Source organism: Panicum virgatum, chromosome 3K (assembly GCF_016808335.1).
Source record: "Panicum virgatum strain AP13 chromosome 3K, P.virgatum_v5, whole genome shotgun sequence".
Classification (NCBI taxonomy): domain Eukaryota; kingdom Viridiplantae; phylum Streptophyta; class Magnoliopsida; order Poales; family Poaceae; genus Panicum; species Panicum virgatum.
This window is the reverse complement of record NC_053138.1, coordinates 54,025,813-54,050,648: the sequence shown is the minus strand read 5'-3', so window position 1 is coordinate 54,050,648 and position 24,836 is coordinate 54,025,813. Positions and strand designations below refer to the sequence as shown.

Below are 24,836 nucleotides of genomic sequence, written 5' to 3'. Positions count from 1 at the left end.
ACTACACAAGAGGGAAAGGAACTACTCCAGGAAATTCATGAAAGGGCCTGCGACAACCACGCTGTGTCGAGAACCCTAGTCGGGAAGGCATTTAGATTTGGATTCTATTGGCCTACGGGTTTGGCAAATACTGAAGAACTCGTTCGCCAATGTATCAAGTGCCATTTTTTATGAAAATAATGTATTAATAATGGAAATAGTAATTTAGAATTTTATAATAGTGCACTTTAATTTTTATATATAATTATATAACTTAGATTTAGAATTAGGGGTTACTTTAACTTTTAATAACGATATAATTAGATAATTTATATGCAAATTTTGGAGGTTGTTGTATTATTTTTACAATGGTATAGGTGGGTAATTTTCATAGAGGTTAGGGGATTACTTTAGATTTTTATAATGATAGAGATGAGTAATTTAGTTACATGTTAGGGGGTTTCTTTATTCTATTTTCATAATGGTAGAGGTGATCCAATGACTATTATATATGATTAGAGTTGCTGGATTGATGGCCGGATGTTTCTGATTTTTATGAGAATTTCTCTATTTTTTAAGTTGTCCACCTAGGATTCTAGGTGGCTTCACGTGGAGGTTTCAAACGAAACCTTCAATTAGTACTAGTATGATAGATAGATAGATAGATAGATAATAACACTATTATATTAGTTTTCTTCCAAGTTTCGTTCTCCAGCGACATCGACGAGGTAGTGATAACGATGATGCTATGGAATATATAAGGTCTCTCCGAACTGTCCCTACCTCGACGACGTTCGATCTGGCACCGATGAAGGGCCAGTGAGAGTTGATTCAGTTAGATCTAAACATTCTCTCAAGATCTTTATAGTTGGTGTGTTAATCAAGAGATGCAGTTTTGCTATCTTTTGTTGTGGAGACTTTGACCTCTTCTTTCGATTTATTTTGCGACATGATCATGTTTCTTCAATCCTCTGTTTTGGTGTGAATGATTGCAAGCCTGTATTGCTTGGAGTGTTCCCCTTGCCAATGTTCTTTCAGCAGTTGCTATATCTCGTTGTAAGCGATGAGTGATTTTTGCGGTCTTCAAAGCTATGTGTGGCGATGGCGTTTCAAATATTCCTTTCCCAGGTGTATTTTTCAAGCTTTCGATGGACGACAAAAATTCGATTGTAGAAGATGAGCAGAGAACTCTTCAACGTAATTTTTTCATTTTCACGTCAAGTTGTCTTTCTTTTTCTTTTGTACCAGCAATTGTTTTTCTTGTACATCTTTCGGGTATCTTTGTCAAAACAATAATAGATAATAAATAGATTCCTCCAAAGTTGCACGGGAACTAGCTGAAAAATCAACAAACGACGCGACGAGTGACGACTGACGACCACTATCTTAGAGCCTAGCTGAAAAATCAACAAACGACGCGACGAGTGACGACTGACGACCACTATCTTAGAGCCTTTCTCTCTGCGTGTGTTCGTTTCAGTGTGAGAGGTCGAGATCGTCAGAATAGAAACCGGGAGGTGAGAGCTTACATTCTGTCCGTCATCTTTCGCAATTTTCTCTTCTCGCCACCGTCATCGCGGCTCTATAAAACGCAGCATCCTTGCCGTCCCCGAGGCATCGACCTCTGCTGCGTAGTCTGAACTTCCAGCGAGAGCTGTGCGTGCAATGGCGGCCATGACACCGTTGGGGCTCTCCCTCTCCGCGCCTCATCTCGCCCTCTTCGGGCACCGGGCCACCGCTGCTCCTCGACCTCGATCGGGAGTCGCGCTGGCGCCGCCGCAGAGCCACCGCTGTCGCCACCTCATCAAGCCGCAGCTGGCGGTGCAGCCGCGCGCGCGGCGGACCGGCTCGCCCGCCGCCGCAAGCCGCGGCGGCGCCGCGGGAGTGCTGGAGCGGGTAACTAAGCCGGAGGACAAGACGGCGGCGATCAGGGAGCGGCTCCTGCGCGGCGAGGCGCCGCCGCCGTCGGCGTACGACACGGCGTGGGTCGCGATGGTGCCGGCGCCGGCGCCGGCGCCGGCGGGGTCCCCGCCGGCGCCGCGGTATGCGGGGTGCGTGGAGTGGATCCTCCGGAGCCAGCGACTGGACGACGGGTCGTGGGGGCCCGGCGGCGACCCCTCGCTGCGCAAGGACGCGCTCTCGTCCACGCTGGCGTGCGTGCTCGCGCTCGCGACGTGGGGCGTCGGCGGCGACGCCGTCGCGAGAGGTATCCGATCCGTTCCCGGCCGCCGGCCGCCGGCGATGTCGTCGTCTTCGTCTTAACACGCGCGCTTCGGCCGGACTCTCATGCTCGCCGCCGCCGCCGTTGCAGGGCTCCATTTCATCGGGCGCAACTGGTCCAGCGTGACGGACGGCGGCTGCGACGCGCTGGCCGGGTTCGACATCATCTTCCCCGGCATGCTCGCGCAGGCCATCGGCATGGGGCTGGAGATCCCCATGGTCCGCCAAGCCGACGTCGACGCCGTCCTGCGGCTGCGCGACAGCGAGCTCAAGAGCATGGCTGCTTCTGCAGGTAGCCAAGCTTTCATGGCCTACGTCGCAGAAGGTTTGGGGGACTCGTTCGACTGGGACCAGGCGGCGCCGGCGTACCAGAGGAAGAACGGGTCCTTCTTCGACTCGCCGGCCACGACGGCTGCCGCCGCGATCCACAGCCAAAACGACCGAGCTCTCGACTACTTGGACTCGGTCGTCGCCAAGATGGGCAGCGCAGGTGCAAATTAAACGAGTTTAGGAAAAGTTCAGTTTGCACGATCAAAGTATCATAAAAATTTGATTTTCAAACTTCAATCATAAAATCGGATAATGAAGATCATGCAACTGTTACAATGATTGAAACAATAAAAGTCGGCCATCTAAAAAATTATATGGTAGTAAAGGTAGGAAGTATTTGGATGTATTTAGATTAAAGTATCTGGTGGTGGTAAAAATTGTAAAACCAAGTATAAAAAAAGATTCGGACCGATACTAATTCAATTTAATTTTTATAAATATCTCCCATAGATGAACGGTTAGAAAAATTCAAGGTAAAAGTACCTAAAATACGCATTGATACTTTACAATAATTATAACAAGGCTCTTATTCTGAAAAAAATTTAAGATTCTACTAATAGACTAGTAACAGATAAATTACATTTTTTTAAAAGTTTGGTACCAATTTCATATTTTCAAATTTAGGATGAATTAGTTTTATTCTTTAGTTCTAACTAGATTTTTTTAATTTTTTAAACACAAAACCACCTTTAAAACCACTCAAAGGGCTAAATTTGTCTGTTTCGGCAGTTTGATGCCCTTAGTTATCTGATTTTACAGTTGAACGTTTTTTGATGGAATAGGAGGGGCAGTGCCCCTACTTTACAGTTGAATGTTGAAAATTCAAACTATTGATGTGCTAGTTCGAGGGTGGAAGTTGAATTTTTCTGCTTCCACTTGCTAAGGATCATCAGATTTCCAAGTTTCTAACAAACATGGCGACGGCCATCACTTGCTGCAGTGCCCACCGTTTATCCTCGGAGCGCCTACTCCCGGCTTCGCATGGTGGACACTCTCGAGAAGATGGGCATCTCAAGGAGCTTCTCGTCCGAGATAAACACCACACTCGACATGATACACAGGTGGCGACATCGCAGCTTCATTTACCGTACATCACAGCTTCGTTTTCTGTACATGTCGTAGGCTTGTAGCTCATTTGCCAGGTCAGGTCGGGTGGTTCATGATCAAGGTCTAACACAGTTAGATTTGCAGGTCCTGGCTCGCCAACGACGAGGAGATCATGCTGGACATGGCGGCATGCGCGATGGCGTTCCGCCTCCTGCGTCTGCACGGGTACCACGTCTCCTCCGGTAAGCAGCGAGCGTCCCCTGTTTAATTTCGTTTAAAAACTTGCTCGCATTCGGATCGGAGAATCGCCAAACTGAAAGCAAAGCGGTCGTGCAGATGCGCTGTCCCAATTCAGCAGCGAGTCCAGATTCCATGCTTCAATCCAGGGGCATCTCAACGACACCGAGGCCTTGCTGGAGCTTCTGCAAGCCTCGCACACCCAGATGTCGGAGGACGAGCTGGTCCTGGAGAGCATCGGCTCCTGGTCGTCCGAGCTCCTGAAGCAGCAGCTGCGTTCCGGCAAGATATCAAGAAATGTTGACCCCGCCGAGGTAGCCGCCGCCGCAGCTGAATCTGTCGTCAGGATTATTTATATTCAGGAAAAAACCTTGTGTTTGATGCGTGTAGGGTGTTTAATTTTGCAGGTGGAACACGTGCTCAAATTCCCCTTCCACTCCAACTTGGACCGGATGGAGCACAAGTGGCACATGGAGCACTTCAAGAAGCAGCAGGGCTTCCAGATGTTCAAGTCGGCGTACCGGTGAGATAGATCATTGATTGTCACACGCACCCTGGGTCGTTTAGCATCGGATGATGACTGATCTTGTGAAATTTTCATCCGTCGTCGGATCAGCACTTGTGACCCAGATGAAGAAATTATGTCGCTGGCTGTGGATGGGTACCACTCCTGTCAGGCTGCGTACCAAGAAGAGCTTCACATCGTCGAGAGGTCCGGATCCAACTCCATCAACCCTCCTCCTAATCCACACCAAGAAAAATCCCTCTTCTTAATACAAAAATACGCAGCTCTCCTGCGTACTCGATAATTTTTTTTAAAAAAATTCCATTATACAAATCACCAGGGATGTAGCTGATCAAAACTTTCGTTTCTCTCTCCTCTATCTCGTTAACGTTTAACTAGGTGGGCGAAGGAGATGAGGCTGGACGAGCTGGACTACGCGAGGGTGATGCCGCTGATCTGCATCTTCCCATCCGCTGGCACCATGTACCCCGCCGAGATGGCCGAGGCCCGCATCGTGGCCGCCAAGACCAACATCCTGGCGACCATCGTCGACGACCTCTTCGACGTCGGCGAGTCGCTGGAGGAGATGCGGAACCTCGTCACCTTGATCGAGATGCACGTGCCGCAGCCACACCTTAGAGCTAAATGGGTATGACGCTTCGTTGCCTTTTGATCTGATGATGAATGGGTATACGCAGGTGGGACGCGTACGAACAAGTCGGCTTCTACTCGGAGCGCGTGGAGATCGTCTTCCGCGCCGTCTACGACACGAGCAAGGACATCGCGGCGAGGGCCATGGCAGTCCAGAAGCGCAGCATCATCCACCACATCGCCGAACGGGTAAGCCGCCCCGCCGACACCGCACCATTATATTACTCCGTCTGTTTATAGGTCGTTTTATTTTATTTTTTTTAATCGTAAATTTGATCACTCGTCAAGCTGCCTTTGAGTGACGATGATTCTCACTCTCTCTCCAACATGTATACGCGTGCAGTGGGTGGAGATGGCGAGGGTGATGATGGTAGAGGCGGAGTGGCGGATGAGCGGGTACGCGCCATCCATGGAGGAGTACATGCCGGTGGCGGAGCCGTCGTTCGGGCTGGGCACCACCGTGCTCACGTTCCTCTTCTTCGTCGGGCCGGAGCTCACGGAGGCCGCGGTCCGGAGCTCCGAGTACGTCGAGCTCTACCACCACATGAACGTCTGCGGGCGCCTCCTGAACGACCTCCAGTCGTGCGAGCGGGAGAGGGCCCAGGGGAAGACCAACAGCGTCCTGCTGCTGGCCCGCCGCCACGGCGGCTCCGTCGAGGCGGCCAAGGAGGAGGCGAGGGGCATCATCGCGGCGTCGAGGATGAAGATGCTGAGGATGCTGGTCGGCCGGGACGCCGCCGGCGACGTGCCGTGGCTGGTCCGGCGGGAGTTCTGGAACATCTGCAGGGTGGTGCACGTGGTCTACATGGAGGTCGACGGCTACGCGTCGCCCAAGGAGATGATGCGTGTGGCGAACGAGGTGGTATCCGAGCCGCTGCGGGTACCGGGGACCGGGAAGACGACGAACTCGACCCGCGCCCCGGCGGAGTCCGATTAATTTGGACAGCAGACTTTCTTGTCATGAGATGATGCAATTTTAGGATACACATCAAGTCCAAGGAAAGAGATTGAAATGAGAAAAGTACCCAGCTCGATCTGCGTGCATGAAGAAGTGGCAAAAGGCAAAGTAGAACGAATCTAAGATATGGATGGAAAAGTATTAAAGTAGTAGATGCAGTCGAAGAATGGCGGCTTAGCCAAAGCGAACGTGTGATGAAGAAGTAATCGGAAAGGACGAAGAAAGGAAGACCACATGGCTGACTAGTAGAAGACAAGACCACATGTAGAAGGCCAAAGCCAACATAACTATTGTGACGGTGACTTAGCTTGATTGGTAGGTGGGGACCATGAGAATCTTGCACACAATTTTTCTGCATAAATCTTTTTTTTATTTTTGATGGCGGCTACTGTTCTTTACCGTGCGTGATGCCAACATGCTCTTTTTCTCTGATACTGCCACATGCTCTTTTCTCTGTTCTGGTTGTTTCCCTCGCCGCATGTATCCATTTTGGTCCTCTCTCATTGAGCGTCTTCGTTGGGTCTCTGTGCGAATCGCTGGTGCCTGCTCAATATTTCCGTTAACTACTGCCGGCACAAAAGCTCATCCTGCTGGGCTGTTGCCTCTCCCTTTTCCCCTCTTTAGCTTTTTTTTTAATTACACGATACACACTCACAGCACACGCAACCACCCCTATAAACGCACATGCACAAACTTTATTTTTGTGAGCATCTTCAAAAACTGAGCATAACAAATCTTAAGATTGACGAAGTCACCATAGACGTCTTGCTGTCAATGGAAACGTCAATTATCGCTGAAAGCACAGCATCGTTGAATCCTAAAATATTCGCCGAGGATCTGAGGTGCTATCAAAGTTCTTATATACATGCCCTTTCGCTTGGCTCAGCAGATTCTTCCGCGGCAGGTTTTGTAATTTGATTTGATACCTAGCTGATTCTATGCATGAGTAGAATGGACGTATATATGCGCATCTAATTCTAAACGAGAGTCCTCTACTTTTCTTTCCAAGTCCACTCGACTTTTCTTTCCAAAGTCCAAACATGTGCTTTGTGCGGTCGTTTCCCGTCCAAACATGCTCACCAAGACTTTGACCTCCAAATAAAAGTTGCATTCAATTGGAACTATAGCAGCCGCTGTAAATTAAAATCAAAAGAGACAACCACTTAGCTTAATTAGAGCCCAGTAGCGGAGGCAACAGGCAAGGGGGCCTGGCAGGGGCCGCAAGGCTGGTGGCCCCCCTCTCCTATGCCGAGCAGCAGGTCAGCTCTCCTATGCCGACCATGTCAACAGGTAGTAGAAAACTAGATGATTAGTTGAGCAAACTCATACACTTGCAGATTATTAAGTTGTAACGTGTAGTATTGGATGTTAACAATAAAACAGGTAGTTTGAACGAAATAAGTTTGTTCTAAGCGAATTAAATTAGGGTGCACAGTTTTTTTATTTTCAGAAAATAGTTTAGTACTCCCTCCATATTCTAAAGGAAGTCATTTCGAGTTTGTCTTTAGTCAAACATTTTACACTTCGACTATAAATAAAAGGTTTTAGGTTGAGTTTGAAAATATGAAAGTGATGTAAGTAGATTCATTTTGAAATGTAGTTTCGTAAAAGTATATGTTGATTATATTTTATAAATTTTTTATAGCAAAATAATTTTGGTCAAAGTTATTTTTGGAGGTCGTATCAATGTCCGAAATGACTTTTTTTACAATATGGAGGGAGTATAATCCACTTTAAATTGCAACCGGGTATAATTGCACTACTCTAGTCCACATCCGTTTTTTTTCATTTAGATGATTAGATTCTGTTGCAACTTTCTTCCAAGAATCTAATTAGTCAAAAGATGTGTTTGATTGTGAAAGGACATGTAGCCTAATGGTTACAAGAGCCTCACTAGACCTCATGTCATGAGTTCGACTCCCTATAGAAGCAAATTAATAACGGCGTTGTGCTTTCAGTGGTAAACGACGTTCCCGTCGACAGCGAGGTGACTTCGTCAATCTCGGAGATTTGGCGGCACAATCTTCAAAGATTTTTTTAATCGAATACGCATAAGATTTGCGCATCTTTGTGATTAAGGTAGAAAAGTTGGTTACAGACAACACGCTTCAAGTGAGCGCTCTAGGATAGGGTCTACAGGATTACAGCCGTGGGCTGGACCATCCTAGCAAGAAAAACAAAGTTTGATATTACATAAATAATAGACAACCGGAGAAGGCAGCGAAACAGCCTAGGAAGCTAGTTTGCGCTTCCGCCTCTGCCGGCACGACTCATTCCTGACCTCGTCGTTGAAGAGTGCTGCTAGCGCCTTGACGTTGGAAGCATCAAACTTGTAGAGGTCCTCGTAGGCCTTCACTGCCGAGGTGCTTGGCGTTGCCCCGTAGGCCTTCACTGCCGAGGTGCTTGGCATTGCCCCAACAGTGACCAAATCCAGACGCTGCATGACTAGGATCTCACCTCGCTTAGAAGCAGGCACCCGAGAGAGGCTTTGAGCCGCTTGGCTAGGGGTACGCTTGGCGCTTGCTTCGCCGCGGTAGCATGACCTTTGCGGGCGTTTGTTTGGGCGGTTCACGGATCACCGGGGAGGCAATTTTACACGGCTCAATCTTCAAATATGCTCATAGAGGTAAAATTTGCGAACATGTGTTCTCAAATGTCAATCAAATGGTCCGATACTACAGTTATATTGATTTAATTTGTGATCTAGCCGTCGCTTCTAGAATAATCTTCTGAACTTTTTTTTAAGCCCCCTTCTGAATATTAAATTGTGGTCCCCCCTGTTAGATCCTCTCTAGATCTCTCTCTGTTCGCCTCTCGCCCGTCATCTTCTCGTATTTTTCTCGCGTCCCCACCGTCACCTCGGCTCTATATATAAACCGGAGCATCCTCGTCGCCCCGGAAGCATCGGTGTACGGTCTCTGCTTTGCTGCTCGGTCTGGAAAACTTGTAGCGAGAGCTGTGCGTGCCCCGTGCAGTGGCGGCCATGACAACGCCGTTGGGGCTCGCCTTCGCCGCCGCGCCTCGTCTCGCGCTGTTCGGGCAGCGGCGTCCCGCCGCCGCTCCTCGACCTCGACCGGGAGTCGCGCTGAGCCACCGCTACCGCTGCCATCGCCTCCAGCCGCAGCTGGCGGCGCAGACCGGCCGGGCCGCCGCCGCAAGCCGCGGCGCCGCGGGAGTGCTGGGGCGGGTAAATAACCAGGAGGACAAGACAGCGGCGGTCAGGGAGCTGCTCCTAAGCGCCGAGGCGCCGCCGCCGTCGGCGTACGACACGGCGTGGGTCGCGGTGGTGCCGGCGGCTGCGGGGTCCCCGCCGGCGCCGCGGTACCCGGGGTGCGTGGACTGGATCCTCCGGAGCCAGCGACGGGACGACGGGTCGTGGGGGCCCGGCGGCGGCGACCCCTCGCTGCGCAAGGACGCGCTCTCGTCCACGCTGGCGTGCGTGCTCGCGCTCGCGACGTGGGGCGTCGGCGGCGACGCCGTCGCGAGAGGTACCCGATCCCGTTCCCGCCGGCCGCCGGCGATGTCGTCCTCGTTGTACGTCGTCTTAATATAACACGCCGCCGGCGGCGGCGCCGTTGCTGCAGGGCTGCGTTTCATCGGGCGCAACTGGTCGTGCGTCACGGACGGCAGCAGCGACGACGACGCGCCGGCCGGGTTCGACGTCATCTTCCCCGGCATGGTCGCGCGGGCGATCGGCATGGGGCTGGAGATCCCCCTGGTCGGCCAGGCCGACGTCGACGCCGTCCTGCGGCTGCGCGACGTCGAGCTCGACAGCATGGCTGCTGCGGCTTCTGCAGGTGGCCAAGTTGCTTTCATGGCCTACGTGGGAGAAGGCTTGGGGGACTTGCTGGACTGGGACCAGGCGGCGGCGGTGCACCAGAGGAAGAATGGGTCCTTCTTCGACTCGCCGGCCACGACGGCCGCCGCCGCCATCCACGGCCGCAACGACAGGGCGCTCGCCTACCTGGACTCCGTCGTCGCCAAGTTCGGCAGCGCAGGTGCGCATCTAAGCTTGTTAGTTGTTAGCTTCCACTAGCTAAGGAAGATCAGATTTGTAGCTGCTGCTGCTGCTAGCTAATGATAACATGCATCCATGGCGGCGGCCGGCGGCCATCACTTGGTGCAGTGCCCACCGTGCATCCTCGGAGCGCCTACTCCCGGCTTCGCATGGTGGACACTCTGGAGAAGATGGGCATCTCGAGGAGCTTCTTGTCGGAGATAAACACCACACTCGACATGATCTACAGGTGCCGACTACAGTACAGTTCTTTGGCTTGTAGCTTGACAGAATTGTTATTAGTACAACGTAGACCTATCCTCGTCCAAGTTAGGTAAAAAAGCTTGCTGTTTTCTTCTTCTTCTTCTGCCTATGTCTGACTTGACCCGACCATCAAGCTAGATTTTTTGACTAGGGCATGACCCGGCCGATACGTTCTCGGATTCGTCGGATTCGTACTAGTATAAGGTTTCATAATGATTGATTTCTTTTTTTTACTATATACTTCCGGACGGAGTCAGATTAGGTTAATTTTTTTACTTTTTCGCAACCAGTCACTTAGTAGCGTAATGGCACGTCATGGGTAAAGATTAAAGGGAAACTGGGTGGTACGGATGCAATTTTCAACCAGAAAAGCAGTAAACGTTCACCAGAGTAGAATTGACGAGTGATAGCAACAACTGTACGTACAGATATCACCGAAAAGGTACGGTCCGACATGCTGTGCTATTCAGATCCAACATAGAAAATGTCGTGGTGGCTAAATAAATTAGGTGTACATGACGTAGTAGTGGCTAAATAAACTAGATAACGTACAGGTACATCATGACGTAGTGGCTAAATAAACTAGATACGTACGGGGGGGATGCACCCTGCGTCGTCATCGGAGATCATGGGACAGGAGACGATGAAGATTTAAAAGAAGGTCAAACAGGATGCAAATAGAATAAATGAGAACATAGAATAGTGACAGCACTCAAAGACTGCAGGGGCGAAGCCACGTTGGGTTTCCCTGGTGCCCGTGCACCAGGGTAAACTTCTTTTTACCACTAACTAAATTTTGTTTCACCATATTATCATAGGAAAGTTTGTCAGTTCTTTAGGGTGTGCACCATGGTCGATCTCACCGTGGCTTCGCCCCTGAAAGACTGAAATACAAAATAAATATCTGAATCGGAAAATGTCTTTTTTTTATTGTCCGGTGGTACGGTCTGCCTCATGGGCATATTAATTAGATATAAGAGTGTCATGAGCATTAAATTTACTGACATGATATAAGAGAGACAAGAGAAAGTGTCATGAGATGTGAAAGCACCATGACACTCCTCTGGCACGGTTATCTAGTTCACAATCTTGACAACCATGCGATGACACTCCCCGTTGAAACTGACCTTATTAGAAACCGGCCAACCATACTGCCGCCCCTTAATTATGAAATTAATCTAATTAATGGCTCACTTTTCTAGAACCACTTTTCTTTTCTAGTAAATTTATTTTTGGCATCTTCCTTTCCTGTGCTGCTATGCATTTTCTTCCACTCAAGCTCCGCACCATATCCTCCTATTTGATTCACCGAAACTGGTTACAATAGTATAACAACAGCGTAAAATGAATCATAAGATATTCAACAAAATTGCTTAATGAATTGTATTGTTCTACCTAGCTAGAATAATATTATTGCTTACTAGAAATCAATATTCTTGCCTCTCATTAAAAAGCATATAAAAGATTAAAAAAGACATAACTAACCAAAATGCTAGTTGATTTAGTATAAGTTGCCAAGAAAACTGCATATGCTCAACTCGGTGTTCATCACGGCTTGCGCACCGCCATCGCCGCAGCTCCGAGCCCCCAGCCGTCGCTTATCCACCGCCGCTGCCACGGCCCGCCCTCGCGCTGCAGGGGAAGGGTGGCGGGGGAGGGGAGGGTGACAAGGGAGGGGCGGCGGGTAAGGGAGGGGCGGCGCGGGATGTGGAGAGAGAGAGGGGGGGGATTGGAGATGAATAAATGACACCACATGGATCCTTTGTAGTACCTGATCGAAGATGGAACATAGATGTAGTGGCCATGCAAACGCATAAAAGTACGGCTGGTCCAAAACTAGCCTTTACCTAATTATTATATGCCTGCTTCTAATCTTGAAAATATCTGAGCCGTAGGAATCCGAATGATAATCACATAGATAAACACCTAATAGATATATAAAAATTCCATAAAAAATTATTATATGCCTACTCTGATTTTTAGGACGTGTCGTAAATTTCCCCCCTAGCTCATCCAACAAATTGCTCAGATCCGATCTAACTGTTAGAGAATTGCAGGTCCTGGCTCACCAACGACGAGGAGATCATGCTGGACATGGCGACATGCGCGATGGCATTCCGCCTCCTGCGTTTGCACGGGTACCACGTCTCATCCGGTAAGTGAATGAAAAGACACTTTTCTTTTCTTTTTAAGTACACAGTACAACACAGATGCTCACAACACGCACGCACACTCACCCTTATGAACACACGTACGCAAACTCTACCCCTTATGCTCCTTCTTGGTTTCGGTTAAAATTTCTCGCATTCGGATCGGAATCGACAGGCTGAAACTGAAAGTGTGTGTGCTGTATTGCAGATGGGTTGGCCCGATTCAGCAACGAATCCAGCTTCCATGCTTCGATCCAGGGGCATCTCAACGACACCGAGGCGTTGCTGGAGCTTCTGAAAGCCTCGCACGTCCAGATCTCGGAGGAGGAGATGGTCCTGGAGAGCATCGGCTCCTGGTCGTCCGAGCTCCTGGAGCAGCAGCTGCGCTCCGGCAAGATATCCAGACATGTTGACCCTGCTGAGGTAGCCGCTGCTACGTACTGAATCTTTGTGATCAGGAATCATCAGGACCCCTTGTCGTCTTGTCGATCGATCGATTTGGCGGTCGGTGTGTTAGTTTCATATGTGTGGGATGATGTTAAGTTATGTTTTGTTTCCAGGTTGAACATGTGCTCAAATTTCCCTTCTACTCCAACGTGGACCGGCTGGAGCACAGGTGGAACATCGAACACTTCAAGAAGCAGCAGGGCTTCCAGATGCTCAAGTCGGCGTACCGGTGAGCGAGACAGATCATTGATTATTGTCACTCTGATGATATGAATATGATAGTTTAATTTAGCATCAGATGATTGATCTTATGAAATTTTAATCCGTCCATCGATGGATCAGCACCTGTGACGCAGATGAAGAGATTGTGTCGCTGGCTGTGGATGAGTTCCACTCCTGTCAGGCTGCGTACCAAGAAGAGCTTCAGTGCATCGAGAGGTCCGGATCAAGAACTCCATTATCAACCCTCCTCGATCATCGCCTGGGGATGAGATGAGGAATTGAAATTTCCATTCTAGTACAAATCAGTGGGGATGAGATGAAACTGATCAAAACTTTTATTTTCCCCCTCCTCCGATCCATTTAAATAGGTGGGTGAAAGAAGTGAGGGTGGACGAGCTGGACTACGCGAGAGTGATGCCGCTGATCTGCCTCTTCCCGTCCGCTTCCACCATGTTCCCCGCCGAGCTGTCCGAGGCCCGCATCGTGGCGGCCAAGACCAACATCCTGGCGACCATCGTCGACGACCTCTTCGACGTCGGGGAGTCGAGGGAGGAGATGGAGAACCTCGTCACCTTGATCGAGATGCACGTGCCTTAGACCTAACCTACCCTTCACCAGCTGATTGTCACACCCCAAAAAAAAAAAGGGAAAAAGAAAATGAAAATCCCCGCCGGGCCCACCTGTCAGCCGCCTCCTCTCTCCCTCTCTCTGTTTCCAGCGCGCCGCCCGCACGCGTCGCCCGCCGGCGTCCATCCTCGGCTTCCGCGCCACGTGCCGGCCATCATCGTGAGCCGTGCCGCCCTTTCACTCTCTCCTCACCCTTCTCCTTATCCGCCCCCGGCCCGTTCCCGTTCCCCGCCTCAAACCCTAGCCCCCCCCTCCATTGCCGCGCCGCCCGAGCTCCCGTCGCCGCCGCGATTCGCTGTCTCCGGTGAGCATCGTCTCAATTCGTCGCGTAGGAAGCTTCCTCGCGTCGTCCTCCTCCGATTCCGGCGCTAACCCGGCCTTTTCTCCCTCCCTGCAGAGCCGGCGACGAGCGCCTCCGCCCGCCGCCGCCTCTGTTCGTCGCGCCGCCGGTCCGTCACCGCTCCTGGTCCGCGTCACCGCCGGTGAGGCTCGCCTCCATCCCCTCCGCGCCGTGCGCGCCTTCCCCGGCCCGCTCTGGCCCTGCTTCGCCGTCCCGCCTCGCGCCGCCGCCGCCGTCGCCGCGCGTGCGCGCGCGCGTCGCGCCGCGCGCGTGCCGTGGCCGCGCTCCCGGGCGGGTCAAGGCCGCTGGCTTTGCCTTGACCCGGCCTGGTGGGCAGCTGGCCCGTGGGCCCCGCCTGTCGGCGCCTGGGCTGGCCGGCTGGGGTGTTCCTAGCAATTTTAGTTAGGTTTTCTTTAGGATTATTTGTGCTGCAATCTTGCAAAATCTCTAGAAATTCTTGTGTAGCTCCAAAAATTGTGAAACTTGTTTTGTTGGATTCCTCTAGCTGAGATGTACTTAGGAAAAATATTGTTTTGCATGTTACTTTGTTGTAGATTTATCTATAGTTTTATCTTGCAAAAGTGAGTTTATTGCTTAGTTATTTTTGTGCTGCTCGAAAAATGTCAAACCAAATTTTGTTAGACTCCTTGTTAGGTGTAGTTTTCAGTGGTGCACCTTGTTTACTTGGTTCATTGCTGTGTATCAAAGTTTAGTTTGTTTTCCTATACTTTGTCTGAAAATGGTTTAATATAGAACTTTGTGTAGGAAAGTGATAAAATGGCAAAACCAGTTTTGTTAGCCTTGTGTTGCTGCCTAGTTTCAAAGATAATTTTCTTGGATTTGTGTAGTTGATTTTACATTCCTTTTCTGTTTTACTTTGTTTAAAGTGGCTGAAAACTGTTTTATTTATGGTTATTTATAGGAAAATGCTTTTGCTGCAAAACCAATTTTCATGAGTTCTTTGTGATGTCCTCTGCATGCTCAAATTATTTCATGGTTTATGCCGGTTGTTTGGTTCATTCTTTAATTCATGCATTGCATTCATGCATTTTAGTGACCGGACCGTCGGAGAACGAACCCGTGGAACCAGCCGAGTCCGTGGAGCCTGAACCTGGAGTCCCGTTCGTGGTCGAGTCGGAAGTGAACCCAGGCAAGCAGCTAAGCATATTCCTTGCACCTATTTAATCTGATTTAGCTTAGCTATTTCACCGGGTAATGTTGGGTTATATATATTATCTATGTATTGCATGCTTGTACCTACTTTGATGCATTCTCCTGCCTTGATTCGTTTATTCATATCCTTGGCACTAGTTAGATAGTTAATAACTTAATCTGACTAGATGCTTAGCCATGCTTAGAATACTCTTTTTGCTTGCTAGAAAGGTTTGGATTGGAGTATCACATTTACCTGTTTATCCTTGATCGCACTTGAGCATCTGGGGCACGTGGAGTGCAGTATCGAGATTCGAGCGGAATGTTAGGGCCTAGAGAATGAAGTCACATGGGCATAGTCCGCTTGGATCGATTAAGGACCGAGTGGACGACGTCGGTTTTGAGCACCTTTCCGTGCTACCACATATCCAATATAATGGAACGGATAAGCCAATTACCTTCTTTGACTTGCTCATTGATGTGCAGTCCTAGCTACGTGGCTACAGGCTATGCAGAGAGGCTTAGTGTGTCCCCAGGTGGACTTATGTGTAGGAAAGTTTAGAGATGTCTCTGGTGGAACTAAGTCTCTACTCGTAAGCTAGGTGTGAGGTTCAATGATCGAGCCATGTTGGGAACGGTTGACGTGAGTATCCCCTTGCCCGGCGTGATCGGTTGGGTGAGTCGTATGGTCCTCGCGTCGTGTGGGTAAAGTAGTACACCCTTGCAAGGTTAAATCAATTCGAATTGCCGCGCTCTCGGTTATGAGCACGCTCTTTAACCCATGAACTCCTCATAGATTATCGTTTATGCTGAGAATGGTTCGTGTTACAGCTATGAACAGTTATAGTTGTATTACTCTCTTAATCAACTAAAATTGTTTGGGTTTGGGCAAGATTAATTAATTTTGCTAGGTGATAGTGTAGAGAGCTAATGCTTATGCAATAATTACTTAACCTTAAAGCTTTTACTTGAGCCTTGCATGATCCTTGTTTATTTAATCGCGTAAGTCTTGCGGAGTACCTTTTGTACTCAGGGTGCTTTCTAAACCTAGTTGCAGGTGAGCCGGAAGTGGTGTTCGGCCATTTCTACCCCGCTGATCCTAATGCGGGGGAAGAGTAGGCTATTGCTGCTGTGGTGATGTCCTTGAGCAAGGCATCATCATCTTAAGTAAGTTTTATCGTAATCGAGCTTCGTGAGAGCATGTATTTTCAATAAGCTCTAAGTCTCTGTTTAATATGACTCGCGTGAGCCCAAGGCTTGTAAAGTGAAGCTGGAAACCCACCTATGTTGAACTTGTAATATTACGCTGTGAACTCTGACAGTATAAAACTGCTCTTTGTGGATTTTTGGCGATGTATTCGATTGTAAACGGTGTGTGCATATGCTGATTCTGGGCGTATGTTGGAGCACATACCGGGACTACCGGATTTGATATTATTTTGGATGAATGACGTGTCGGTTATTCGTGTCTCTAGATGTGGGATAACACGTGTCACGCTCTCCGGCAAGCACGTGTTAACTCTCATCTGGATGATAATGACCGACGGTTCGTTTAAAATAGTATCAAATTGGGCGGTTCTCACACTGATGATGCTTCGTTGCCTTCTGATCTGATGATGAATGGGTAATTGGGTGTGCAGGTGGGACGCGTACGAACAAGTCGGCTTCTACTCGGAGCGCGTGGAGATCGTCTTCCGCGCGGTCTACGACACGAGCAACGACATTGCGGCGAGGGCCATGACGGTGCAGAAGCGCAGCGTCATCCACCACATCGCCGAACGGGTAAGCGCGCCGCCCCGCCGACACCGCTCCATTGATTCCGGCAACGGGACGATCGATCGAGATCGAGATCGAGATCCTGATGATGACGACGCTCTCTCTCTATCGAACATGTACGCGTGCAGTGGGCGGAGCTGGCGAGGGTGATGATGGTGGAGGCGGAGTGGCGGATGAGCGGGCACACGCCGTCCATGGAGGAGTACATGGCCGTCGCGGAGCCGTCCTACGCGCTGGGCACCACCGTCCTCACCTTCCTCTTCTTCGTCGGGCCGGAGCTCTCGGAGGACGTGGTCCGGGGCCCGGAGTACGGCGAGCTGTTCCGGCACATCAACATCTGCGGCCGCCTCCTGAACGACCTCCAGTCGTACGAGCGGGAGAAGGCCCAGGGGAAGATCAACAGCGTCCTGCTGCTCGCCGGCCGCCGCCACGGCGGCTCCGTCGAGGCGGCCAAGGAGGAGGTGAGGGGCATCATCGCGGCGTCCAGGAGGGCGCTGCTGCGGATGCTGGTCCGCGACGGCGGCGAGGTGCCGTGGCAGGTCCGGCGGGAGTTCTGGAACATCTCCAAGGTGGTGCACCTGTTGTACATGGAGGTGGATGGCTACGCGTCGCCCAAGGAGATGATGCGAGCGTCGAACGAGGTGGTGGCCGAGCCGCTGCGGATTGCGGGGAAGACGAAGACCCACACCCTGGCGGAGTCCGATAAATTAGGGCATGCCTTCTTCTCATAACTACGTGGGCTACCCGCGCATTTGCGCGACTAGATACTATATAAAATTATATCTTTTATTTTGTATTCTAAATTTGTGCTTTTCAAGTTTTGAGTACAAATTATTTTTTTACGTGTAATTTAAAATTTTAATTTATTTTTACATTTTGTAGATAAAAGTAGTATACAAAATTGTTTATTGAGGGTATGTGTAAACTCTCAAATGTTAATAAAATAGCGTGAACAGATCACATGAAATAGAGAAATGACCTTAATAAACTTATCAGTCTTATCTATTTCTCATTCAATTTGCCTTTGTCTTCCATTACCTTAAGCTATCTATACTCGTCATACTATAAACTCATCCTCTAAAATAAATATTATGTTCTGGTTATCGAGATTCTCTCATCTATACCAATTTCTTCCGCACTTCAGTTATTTCTATAATGTTTTTCTATTGTAAAACATTTGCTCCTTCTTGTATACTTTTATTTACCCCCATCATTTTGAGTAAATTTTCTTCGTGTGAGTACCTATAAAAAAGAAAATTAATTATGTACAAATAATTATATAAATCAAGAAAATAACTCATTAGTAATTTATTATTTTGTCTACCTATGAATAAGTTTTTAGGTATATGGTATGTCCAAATCTTTATACAATCTTGTAGCGGTAGTTGTTTTGAGAGAAGTAACACCTATACCCCCCACCCCCCACACCCCAACACACACACACGTTACCTTTGATTGATAGGGAGAACTGTTATCACACAAATAAATTTATAAACCTTCGAATTACCTTGTAACTTAAAACTTTCAACCATTGTCGATGTAGCAATAATAACTATTTGATTTTCACTTAAATCTTCACTTATATAATGTGGTAGCCCTCCCCATAATGTTGCTAACTTTTACACCACTGAAATTTGATATACAATATTTTAATATTGAATCTTTATGCAAGAAATTATTTTAGCTGATCATAAATTTTATAAATAGAATTCTCTTACCCAAATAAGAGAAGTTCAACGACACAAATATCTTTCGTTCGCTCACTGGGGGTGTTCTTCTTTGTTATTCTTTGTTGCACTGGCTGAGTAGTCCAATAACATCTAAACATTTGAGAATAAGTTAATAAATGGTATACATGATTATAAATAGATAACAATAAAACTAAATAGTTACCTGAGCATTGATGATTTTTATTTTCTCATTCTAGCAGTGTATCTTTTGTAACAAAGTCAAAGTAATGCTGCTCATGACTCACTCACTTCCTTCACCATTGTATTATATGTAAAAAACTATTTTTTTCTCATTGCTCAATGGACAGTACCTAATGGATCCTTCTATTTCGAAGTTACTAAAAAATATATATAGAACCCTCATTTGTTTGTGGCCTGTAAGTATTAATAGACCCTTCCATATAATAGCATGGATTGTATCATTCTGTTCAAAGATAGTAATTAAGCAAAATCAGGATAATATATACAAACAAAAATGAAATTGGTAAAAAGAATTACATGTTCGTCCATTGAAATCATATCCACGCTTATAAGTTCATCAGTTGCATTGTTGATTGAATTCCAAACTCTGATATTTTTTTTTGAATAAGAATCCCAAACTTTGATAACTTTCACTTTAATGCTCCATGTTTTTCCTTTAGTTGTAAGATCACTCAATTTTTTGTATGTCATATCGTCAATACCCTACTTGAAAAGAAACCATATATATTAGCTGCAAATTCATATTAGTTGAAACGACATAATATTTTATTAATTCTTTTTGCAAATATTATTCATGAAAGAAATTTGTGTGGAAGTGTGATAATAGCTTACCGAGTGATCTTACAAATAAAGGACAAACATGTAGCATTAATCAATCTGCCTACTCTAAAGTTAAAACAAAAATATGCAGCATTACCTCTGTTGTTGCCTGCTGTAATTAATTATAGCTACTCTGGCTGATGCCACCTTGCACAGATCGTTCACTGAATATGAGAGTTTCATCGATAAAGATGCTTTACTTTAATAAATTTTATTACTTAACTCATCCCCATATATTCATGATAACAAATGGACGAATATGCAAGCAAGAGAGTACCTTTGTAGGGGGGCTTGTTATGCTGATGCCGCAGCGCATGGAGAGACTGAGAACTTCGAGCAATCTGATGTTCAATGCTTTGAAGATCTCCGGCGAGGTGTAGAGATCGCAGAGGCAAGTTCTGAAACTCTGGCGGCGAGGCGTAGAGATCGTAGAGGCGAGTCACGTTGTGGAACTCCGGCGGCGAGTCCTACATATTGCTTTTTATGAAGTCAATCTGTTCTCCTCTTATGGGTTCTGTTTAGATTTTTGTAAAAAAGTAAATCTGTCTCATTTATGAAAACGTGATGACGACGTCCAGCTCAGGACGGCCCAGGCGGCAAGCAGCTGTTGGGCCCCGCGGCCCAAGATGGGCAGTGCGCCCAGGAAGCAGGCCGTGGCAGCCAGCCCAGATCTGCTGCGAGCAGGAGCCGGGCACGCGGCCCAACCAAGAAGCACGGCAGCCCAACCAGCTGCTCCTGGTTTGCGTTTTCTATTTTGCACGTGTGGGTTTATTTTCCGCACGTGTTATTCATTCTGTGCTTTCGTGCGTAGTTAATCTATGGTCTGCGTAGGTTAATTAGTCCCCGCTTGTCAGCCTTTGCAGCTTACATGACTTGCAGTTTAGTCCTCGTAGTTAGTCTTTGCATGCTTAGGGGTTGTTTGGTTTGAGGGGCTAAACTTTAGTCTATGTCACATCAAAGAAAATTTTAGTATTTAGAAGTATTAAATAAAGGTTAATTGTAAAACTAATTGTAGAACCCTAGGGCTAAACTGCGAGACGAATCTAATGAGATATACTAATTCATGATTAGCAGATGGTTACTGTAGCATCACTGTAGTAAATTATGGATTAATTAGAATCATTAGATTCGTCTCGCGAATTAGCACTCAGCTGTCAAAAAATATTTACAAACAGATTTTATTTGATACTCCAAAATAGTAAGATTCTTTTTGATATGATAGGGACTAAAGAAAAGTCTGGAAACAAACAAGGCCTTAGTCAAGTAAGCTTGAGGTAGTTTTGCAGCGATCAGCTCTAGTCTTTTTGGTGAGACTTGCGATCAGCCTTTTGGACAAACTTTGCTTCTGCTTGTTTTCTCGAGATGTGCTAATTAATGTTACATCCTAGATCGTGCCTTGCAAGCAAAAGTTTCCGCAAAGAAAATCCAGTGAATGTCATCTCAGAAAGAGATTAGGTTTGTTGCATGTCATCTGAATCCATCCTATATATCTCAACAGTCAATACCATGTCATTTACGTACATGATGGATGATGCATTCCTTCCTGTTCCTTGCACGCCTTGCCATTTTGCGTCTCCGGCCACTTCATGCCGACGAAGAGCAGCACTGACGCAAAAGAAACATGACACTTGCCCACACACACGCACACGAAGAAAATGATAAGCAAGAACTCATCTCATCTGATCCGATCCGTTCGCCCAATCGCAAGTCACGCAATAATTACATCCAAACTCCAAAGAATCAAATAACAAATCCGTCAATTACAATGCTGTGATTTTTTTTACCCAAGAATCGTGAACGCACTCAGCCACTCTCCCAGCTTCAGCTTCTCTTGTCTGCACGCTACGGCAACACGCGCTAGCTCAGTCACACGTGCGGCGCAGCAGGCTCGGGTTCGGCGGCGGCGGCGGCGGCGGCGGCCATGAGCTCCAGCGCCGCGTCGACGAGCGCGGCGAGCCCGACGGCGTGCCGGCTCAGCCCGGCGCTGCCGGAGAACACGTGGAAGCACTCAAGCTCCGACGTCGTCTCCGCCACGTGGCGCAGCTCCGCGCCCATCCCCGCCGCGGCCATCGGCCCCGCCGCCGCCGGCGCCGCCGCCCGCAGCAGCGCGATCACGAGCTCCACCGCGAACCGCCGGACCCGCGGCGCCCTGATCGAGGGGCAGGCGTGCGCCGCCAGCACGCCGACCAGCCGCCTCGCCAGGCCCGCCTCGCTGACGCCCGCGGCGGCCAGGTGGCCGGCCAGCTCGCGCGGGCCCATCAGCCGCACCAGCTGCGCCGCCAGGCCCAGTGACACCTCCAGCGGCTTCGCCTCGTCGGCCGCCGCCACGCCCCGGAGCGCCGCGGCCGCGCCGCGCGTCGCGCGGCGGAGTTGCCGGAACCGCCCGCCGCTGCCGCCGGCGTACGCGCAGAGGTTGGTCAGGACCCTGCCCGCGCCCACGCCGATGGCGGCGTCCTCGATCGCGTCCACGAGGCGGTCGATGGTGGCGGCGCCGCCGCCGGCTCTGAGGATGCGCTCGCAGTTGCGCGGGCTCTCCAGCGCCAGCATGGCGAGCGCCTCCCCGGCCTCGACGCGCGCGGCCTCGCCGGAGGCCCCGGGGCGGAGGAACATGTCGAGGAGGATGGCCACGACGCCGCCGGTGCCGCCGATCCGCTCGCGCGCGTCCGCGTCCATGGCGAGCCGCGTCAGCACCTCGGCGCCGAGCCGCCGCAACCCGGCGGGCGCGTGCTGGAGCACGGCGCGGATGTTGCTCACCGTGAACACGATCTCGGCCACCTCCCGCCGGAGCTGCTTCCCGGTGCTGCCCGTCGTCTCGGCGAGCATCTTGATCACCTGCAGCGAGCGCTGCACGGCCTTGGCGCGCGAGGCCGTGAGGGGTCCGGTGGCCGGGGACGACGCCGGCGACGCGCCACCGCCGATGACGGAGAAGTCGATGATCTTGTCCAGCAGGCCGCGCGCGTTGCCGATCTTGCTGCAGTTGTCGTGGTCCCGTGCCAGCTTCTTGATGATGAGGAGGCCGAGGAGGTTGCACTCCTCGTCGGCGGCGTGGAGCAGCGACGACACGGACTCGATGGCGCCGGGAACCCCCGCGACGCGGAGCGCGTTGCGCTTCTTGCTGGCGAGCTTGGACACGACGAGCGCCGCGGACGCCCGCGCGCCGCGCTCGTCGGCGCCCGTCCAGCCGAGCATCTCCACGAGGCGCTCGACGACGGCGGGCGACGTGCCGACCCGGCGCAGCGCGTCGTCCCCGAGCGGCGGGCTCGCCGCCGCCACGTTGACGAGGATGCCCACGCCGACGCGCTGCTCGTCGCGGGAGCCGCCGACGATGAGCTCCTCGGCGAAGGAGACGAGGTCCATGCGGAGGCCCTCGAAGATGCTCCCCTCGACGCAGCGCGAGTAGGCGTCGTAGAAGAAGCGGCGGATGGCGACGAGCCCCGGCGCGCCGGCGAGGCGGCACTCGGCGGCGACGCGCTCGAGCAGGCGGCCGTGGCTGACCTCCCACTCCCACGCCGCCTTCTCCACCAGGAACAGCAGCGCCTCGGCGAGCGCCAGCCCGTAGAAGATGTCGAGCGCCGACCGCCGGTTGGTCCGCGCGTCGGCGGCGTCCCCGAAGTCCTGCCTGGCGAGCCGCACGCCGGAGAGCGCCACGCACGCCGTCGCCGACGCCAGCTGCAGCCAGTAGAAGAGCCGCCCGACGTGGCTGGACAGGAAGCTCCAGCTCCAGCTCCGCGGCCACCATGCCGTCCAGGCCCACCCGCCCCGCCGCCAGCCGCCGCCCGACGCCGCCTTCCCGGTCCTTGTCCCGCAGAAGAAGGCGAGGCGGCGGAAGGATCGCGCGACGAGGCGGGCGCTGGACCTGCCCGCGGCGGCGAGCGACCAGGTGGCCTGGTGCTGCCACTCGAGCTCGTGGCTGCGGCTGAAGATGCGGGCGCCCTCGACGAGGAGGATGGCGGTGACGGACCAGAAGTCCACCCGCTCCAGCGTGATGGCGAACCCGCCGAGGAGCACCACGGTGGCCCAGATGAAGCCCAGCGCGCCCAGCCCGCTCGCCGCCTTCTCCAGCACGGCCAGCCGCAGTGCCAGCAGCGTCAGCCGCCGCTCGGGCCCCGCCGCGGCCACCGCGCCGCCGTCCACCCGCCGCTCGCTGCTGTCGCCGTCGCCGCCGGCCGCCGCCACGCCCGGCCGCGGCGGCGAGCCCGAGAGCTGCGGCTCGAACGGCGTCCCCGCCAGGAACCCCGGCGCCGCCCCCGGCGGGTCGCTCGGCTGCGCCTCGATGGTCAGCCGCACCGACCGGTCGGAGACGTCCATCGTCGAATGCCGATTCCTTTCAAGATCGTCCGAGCCTTTGTATGATTAGGTGATGTCGATGGAGATGCCGACGCAATGGTAGATGAGCTAGATAGTGCTGCTGCGTGCGCGCAGAATATATATGCGCGCGAGAGTGCAAGCGCGTGGCGGCGGGAGGTCGCCATGGCTGTGGAGCACGGGGGGCGGTTGCGTGAGCGCGGGAGAGGAGATTGTCCGGAAGGCAAGAGAAGAGAAGAGAAGAGAAGAGAGGAGGTGGTGGCGATCGATTCGAGTGTGAGCCGGGCGGCGGTGCTGGAGGGAGGTCCAGGGAGAATGCGGTGGGGTGGACGCAAGAGCAAAGGTCTTGAGCATGCTGCATGCCGTCCGTCCACCATGGGATGGTTGGTTGATGTGGAGGCCACGGGATCGCGCAAGCACGCGCTTGGACGAGATGATGCATTGTGGTTGCAGAGGTGATTAGCTGGGCAATGTACGAGGTCAGTTCTTAGTGAGAGTGTCATCAATACAGTTACCTAGACTGGAGTTTTAAAAACTGTACCAGTGGAGTGTTATGGTGATGACACTCCTCTCACATTTTATAACACTCTTCTCTTCTCCCTCCTCATACTATTAGTACATGTTAGCAAATTTAATATCTATGACACTCTTATGATATTTCCACTGGAATTGATCTGAGGATCCATGGACGCGTCCTTGCTGATGATGCACTCCTGCAAGTGGATTTGGTGGGTCACTAGAAGATCCAGCGCTTGGCACAAAAAAATTCGGTGAAAAAAAAAGAAGATGGATCAAACTTTATTATGGTTTTTTTTCAGTTTTGCTTACGCGGCATTAATTTCAGGAACTAGCTAGAGGCAAAACGCCCGTGAATTTGGTACGTTTTCATCATTCGTGCGAGCTGCGCAGCCACCACTTTCGATCGTGCGTGCTAGCAACCCCTTGCATCGACGACGACGCCTCCTCTCGTTCACATCACACGTCACGAGATCGTGCAACGGCTAGAGAACAAAACCAAAAAAAAATCCGAGAATTCGTTTTTGTAGCTCTTATACTCCGTACGATCACACACGGCGTCTCACGTTCTATCCAACTGAG

At 50.7% G+C, this 24,836-nt stretch overlaps 3 protein-coding genes across 3 annotated transcripts; 2 read left to right on the top strand and 1 right to left on the bottom strand.

Moving 5' to 3' along the window:
- The first annotated feature begins 1,589 nt into the window (after positions 1 to 1,589).
- LOC120699635 (dolabradiene synthase KSL4, chloroplastic-like) lies at positions 1,590 to 6,369 on the top strand. The gene is made up of 10 exons (XM_039983652.1): positions 1,590 to 2,185; positions 2,291 to 2,689; positions 3,470 to 3,590; positions 3,721 to 3,818; positions 3,913 to 4,127; positions 4,221 to 4,336; positions 4,430 to 4,525; positions 4,718 to 4,933; positions 5,017 to 5,158; positions 5,313 to 6,369. Exons 1-10 carry the CDS (start codon positions 1,645 to 1,647, stop codon positions 5,904 to 5,906), a joined length of 2,538 nt encoding a protein of 845 aa, XP_039839586.1. The 5' UTR covers positions 1,590 to 1,644; the 3' UTR covers positions 5,907 to 6,369.
- A 2,541-nt stretch (positions 6,370 to 8,910) lies between these two features.
- On the top strand, positions 8,911 to 17,735 carry LOC120701539 (dolabradiene synthase KSL4, chloroplastic-like). The gene is made up of 10 exons (XM_039985548.1): positions 8,911 to 9,415; positions 9,512 to 9,925; positions 10,054 to 10,174; positions 12,246 to 12,343; positions 12,547 to 12,761; positions 12,899 to 13,014; positions 13,128 to 13,223; positions 13,376 to 13,591; positions 16,767 to 16,908; positions 17,031 to 17,735. The coding sequence occupies exons 1-10, from the start codon at positions 8,911 to 8,913 to the stop codon at positions 17,631 to 17,633; spliced, it is 2,526 nt and encodes an 841-aa protein (XP_039841482.1). The 3' UTR covers positions 17,634 to 17,735.
- Positions 17,736 to 20,889: 3,154 nt separating this feature from the next.
- LOC120699634 lies at positions 20,890 to 24,250 on the bottom strand. The gene has a single exon (XM_039983650.1). The coding sequence runs from the start codon at positions 23,739 to 23,741 to the stop codon at positions 21,300 to 21,302; it is 2,442 nt and encodes an 813-aa protein (XP_039839584.1). The 5' UTR covers positions 23,742 to 24,250; the 3' UTR covers positions 20,890 to 21,299.
- Positions 24,251 to 24,836: the final 586 nt, after the last annotated feature.